Source organism: Phocoena sinus, chromosome 17 (assembly GCF_008692025.1).
Source record: "Phocoena sinus isolate mPhoSin1 chromosome 17, mPhoSin1.pri, whole genome shotgun sequence".
Taxonomy (NCBI): domain Eukaryota; kingdom Metazoa; phylum Chordata; class Mammalia; order Artiodactyla; family Phocoenidae; genus Phocoena; species Phocoena sinus.
In genome coordinates this window covers 79,177,921-79,182,169 of record NC_045779.1, presented here as the reverse complement: position 1 = coordinate 79,182,169, position 4,249 = coordinate 79,177,921, and the positions used below count along the sequence as shown (strand labels likewise).

General features: G+C 63.1%; 1 protein-coding gene across 1 annotated transcript; it reads left to right on the top strand.

Annotated features, from left to right (window-relative positions):
• Nucleotides 1-2,393: 2,393 nt before the first annotated feature.
• FOXH1 (forkhead box H1) lies at nt 2,394-4,063 on the top strand. The gene is made up of 3 exons (XM_032610177.1): nt 2,394-2,647; nt 2,929-3,033; nt 3,138-4,063. Exons 1-3 carry the CDS (start codon nt 2,474-2,476, stop codon nt 3,939-3,941), a joined length of 1,083 nt encoding a protein of 360 aa, XP_032466068.1. The 5' UTR covers nt 2,394-2,473; the 3' UTR covers nt 3,942-4,063.
• Nucleotides 4,064-4,249: the final 186 nt, after the last annotated feature.

Sequence of the window (4,249 nt, the reverse complement as noted above, 5' to 3'; positions counted from 1 at the left end):
GCCCCGGGTCCCGGAGCCGGAAGCCGCGGCTGCCAGTGGGAGCAGGGGGCGGGCCCGAGCCGCGGGGGGCGAGCCCGAGCCGCGCGGGGGCGGGGCCGAGCCGCGCGGGGGCGGGGCCGAGCCGCGCGGGGGCGGGGCTTGCGCAGAGCAAGTAGCGGGAGGTTGCTGATCGCACGGTGCAAACGTCTGTGGTAGGGGCGTCGTCGGCGCGGTGGGGCCCGGTTGGGGCGGGAAGGGCAAGTAGTCAAAAGGTTCCCAGGAGGGTGGTCATCTATTTACGCTGAGCTTTTAAGGAAGGGTCAGAGTTCAATCGACAAAGCAGGGGCATCACTGGTGTAGAGAAGAGCATGCGCAAAGGTGGAAGGACCCGGTGGGAAGAATTGAGGTGGTGGTTTAGGAGGGCGGGGACCCGGTAGGGTGGTACGTGCGGTCAGTGATGAACAGTCAGGACATGAGGAGCCTTGAACGCCAAACCAAGAGCTGGGCTTTATCCTGGAAGCACAGGAGGACCAGTGGAGGAGAGGGGGTGACTTAAGACCTGTTGGAGAAAAAGACCTCTAATGACCGAGTGGAGCTAGGAAGCCATAGGTCGCCTGGTGAGACACAAGGACCCCTCAGCTAGAGTCCTGGAAACAGACAGGAGTTGAGGAGGTGACATAGGGATCCAGAGGAAGCCAGGTGAAGTCTGAAGAAAGAGTCTGAGATAGTGGAGGGACCCGTGTGGTACCCCACATACATCATCCATCTCAGCTCCAGGCTTCCTCCTCCACTGCACCCATCACTCACCCCTTCCCTCAGCACCTCAGTGAGAGCTGGGCACCCACTGTAGGCTGCAGATTTTCCACCCTCTAAGGGTATAATTGGTGTGTGTGTGGAAGGGGTGCTGCTGCCGCCCAAGAAAAGACGAAATCTTAGAGTGAAGCGATAGAAAGTGTCTCCCTGTGCTTCTGTGGCTTTGCTCGGGTCTGGGGTCCTAGTAGCAACACCCCACCACTGCTGGTGTCCCGGGCCAGATAATCCCTTTGCAGACTTGCCCAGTCCTCACCGGGGGGAACCCAGGCTTTGGGTCAGGGTACAGAGCACAGGCCCTGACTGACTTGAGGGGCAGAGCCACAGACTAGATGGCCAGGGAGGAGGTCAGGGGACAGAAGGGTCTGGGACCCAGGAGGACCATGTCTCCGGGCAGCTGCCAAATGCATTTTTCCAGAATCGTACCTTTGGGCCAGGCCCTGTGCCTGCTAAAGCACTCAGAAGCTCTGGCCAGGGCTGACCAAGGGGTGCTGGCCCTGCAGGCCTCCCCAGGCTCAGCCTCCACTCTGTCTCCCAGAGTGCCCCTCCTCTACTCAGGCCTACCCCCCTCCTGCCTGGGGAGCATCTCCCTCCTAGCCTAAGCCACAGGGCATTGGGGCTGCCTGGGAAGCCCTGTGTACCCAGACATAACACACCTGTCCTCACTCCTGCCCAGGGTGATGCCAAGTGGTTCTTGCAGGCTCCCCTGGGCAGGCACCATGGCCCACAGGGCTGTGTCCTCAAGGCCTGGCCCCAAGTGGTAGCCAGTAAACACCTACAGCTATAAGGCCTCTCCTTCCATGCACACCCACCCAGGGGCACTGCCTGAGTGCCCCAGAGGACCAAGTGGCGTCCTCCTCAGGGGACAACCTCCAGAGTATCTGGACCCAGAGGACCAGAAGAGTAGAGAGGCAAACATACTTCCAGGAAGTTCTCTCAAGCCAGGGGGGTCCAGCTTACCCAGGACCAGTGAGGTGCACAGGGCATAATGAGGGACTATTGTTATGGTCAGCTCCCAGGACCCACTGTTGACCAGCACCAAGGAGGGAAGGAAAGTGACCTCCAGGGCCTGGGGAGCCTTCTGGGGCCATGCAGCAGCCTGTGGGAAAATCCCTTGAGTCAACTGTATCCCTCTTTTGTTTCTGAGGTTTCCTCTAGGAAGCCCTCCCAGACCACCACCCAAGTCCTGCTAGCTGCTTGGCCTTGAACTCTGGGCAGGACCCACCCCTTCTTGGCGGCTCATCTTGGACCAATCACTCCCCCATCTGTTAAATGTGAACCTGGGATCTAGATGGGATAAAGTAACTGTGGGTCATAAGACCCTTCCAAGGGCTTTTCCTTACAGCTCTAGGGGGAGTGCCAAAGGCAGCCCAGGGGTGAGGAATGAGGCCTGGGGGGTGGCCGCCTGCAGCCCCCACTGGAATCTTTCCTGCCCCTCCCTTCCAGATTAACTGAAACCTGCTAATTGTGGCTGCCCTCTGCACGCTCCCCTCCCCCACCGCGTATTTCTACCTCCCTTGGCCTCCCCTCCCCTCCCCCTTCCATCCGAATGATAAAGGGCTTGGCCCGCCAGCCCCCGCCTGGCCTCAGGCCCCAGCTCTTCCTCAACACACTACCACACTGCCCCAGTGCCCTGCGCCCACCACCCGGCCGGACCCCTGCCCACGTTGCCTGCTTCCTCTGCATGGGGCCCTGCAGCAACCCACGCCTGGGGCTCCCCGGCGGGGAGTCGCCCTCCCAGCCCCCCCAGAGGAGAAAGAAGAGATACCTGCGGCATGACAAGCCCCCCTACACCTACTTGGCCATGATCGCCCTGGTGATCCAGGCCGCACCCTCCCGCAGGCTGAAGCTGGCCCAGGTGAGAGGATCCCCGCCCGCTCTCCCTCACACTCCGTGATCGGACCTGTCCCCGGAAGCGTCCTCCACCTGGCCCCTGCTCGGAGGCTCAGGCTCCGGCCTCCACCCCGACCTGGCCCTACCCAGCCATGCCAGTGGGGCCGGTCCTGGCCTGGGCACCCAGGGAGAGAGCTAAAGCACTCAGGCAGGCCCCTTCCCGGCGAGGGGGGCCACGCAGAAGCGAGGGGAGGGGCAGCGTGGCGCCCCGGCTCACGGCGCCCGGTGCCCGCCCGATGGTTTCAGATCATCCGTCAGGTCCAGGCCGTGTTCCCCTTCTTCAGGGACGATTACGAGGGCTGGAAAGACTCCATCCGCCACAACCTCTCCTCCAACCGGTGCTTCCGCAAGGTGGGGCAGGGCGAGGGTCGGAGCCTGGGGGCGGGACGCGGGCGGAAATCCTGAGTATCCGGGGTCGTACAGCCCCACCCAAGCCTGCCCCCCTCCTCCACCAGGTGCCCAAAGATCCCGCGAAGCCCCAGGCCAAGGGCAACTTCTGGGCGGTCGACGTGAGCCTGATCCCAGCCGAGGCGCTGCGGCTGCAGAACACGGCCCTGTGCAGGCGCTGGCAGAGCAGGGGCGCGAGGGGAGCCTTCGCCAAGGACCTGGGCCCCTATGTGCTGCATGGCCGGCCCTACCGGCCGCCCAGTCCCCAGCCGCCGCCCCGCGAGGGCTTCAGCATAAAGTCTCTGCTAGGGGACTCCGGGGAGGGGGCGCCGCCGAGCAGCCCAAGTCGGTCAGGCTCAGTTCGCATAGGGGAGGAAGAGGCACCCACTCCAGTCCCCACCTCTGAGAGGCCTCTGTGGCCCGTCTGCCCCCTCCCAGGGTCCCTGAGAGCAGAAGGGGAGACTTCCCAGGGGGGAAACAGCAGGCCCTCGCCCCTCTCCCCTGAACCCAGAACCTGGCCCCTGCACTTACTGCAGGGTACCCCAGGCCCTGGGGGACTCCCTGGTGGAAGCCACAGGGCCTCGCTTTGGGGGCAGCTACCTACCTCCTACTTGCCCATTTACACTCCCAACGTGGTGATGCCATTTGCCCCACTGCCACCCACCTCTTGCCCCCGGTGCCCCCCCTCAACCAGCACAAGCTATTGGGGGGTGGTCCCTGAAACCCATGGCCCCCCAAGTCTGCTCTGGGATCTAGACGCCCTCTTCCAGGGGGTGCCACCCAACAAAAGCATCTATGATGCGTGGGTTAGCCACCCCCGAGACCTGGCTGCCCCTACCCCAGGCTGGCTACTCTCCTGGTACAGCCTGTGAGGCTCCTAGGGCAGGGGCTGCTTTCCTCTCCCACCCTCTCCTGCCACCCTTAGGCCTGTTGAGGGGAAGCTAAGGTATGTGTGGCTCCGCCTTGAGACACGAGGTACCAGCCGTGCTGAGAATCCGCGTGTTTATTGGACACTCCCGAAGAGCTATGGCCCAGCTGGGCACCACCGCAGCCCTGATGGTCAGTCATGCCTCTCTTACCCCGAGAGGCAAGGCTGGAAGGAACGGGCTGTGCTTGAAGTAGCCCTTCCTGTCCCCTTCCTGGTCCCACCTTCTCCAGCCCTCTGTCCATCTATCCATCC

Coding starts and splice junctions, on each gene's coding strand:
- FOXH1 (XM_032610177.1), top strand. CDS start 2,474: ATGGGGCCCTGCAGCAACCCACGCCTGGGGCTCCCCGGCGGGGAGTCG. Junction 2,648..2,928: donor GCAGGCTGAAGCTGGCCCAG/GTGAGAGGATCC, acceptor CGATGGTTTCAG/ATCATCCGTCAGGTCCAGGC. Junction 3,034..3,137: donor CCAACCGGTGCTTCCGCAAG/GTGGGGCAGGGC, acceptor CTCCTCCACCAG/GTGCCCAAAGATCCCGCGAA.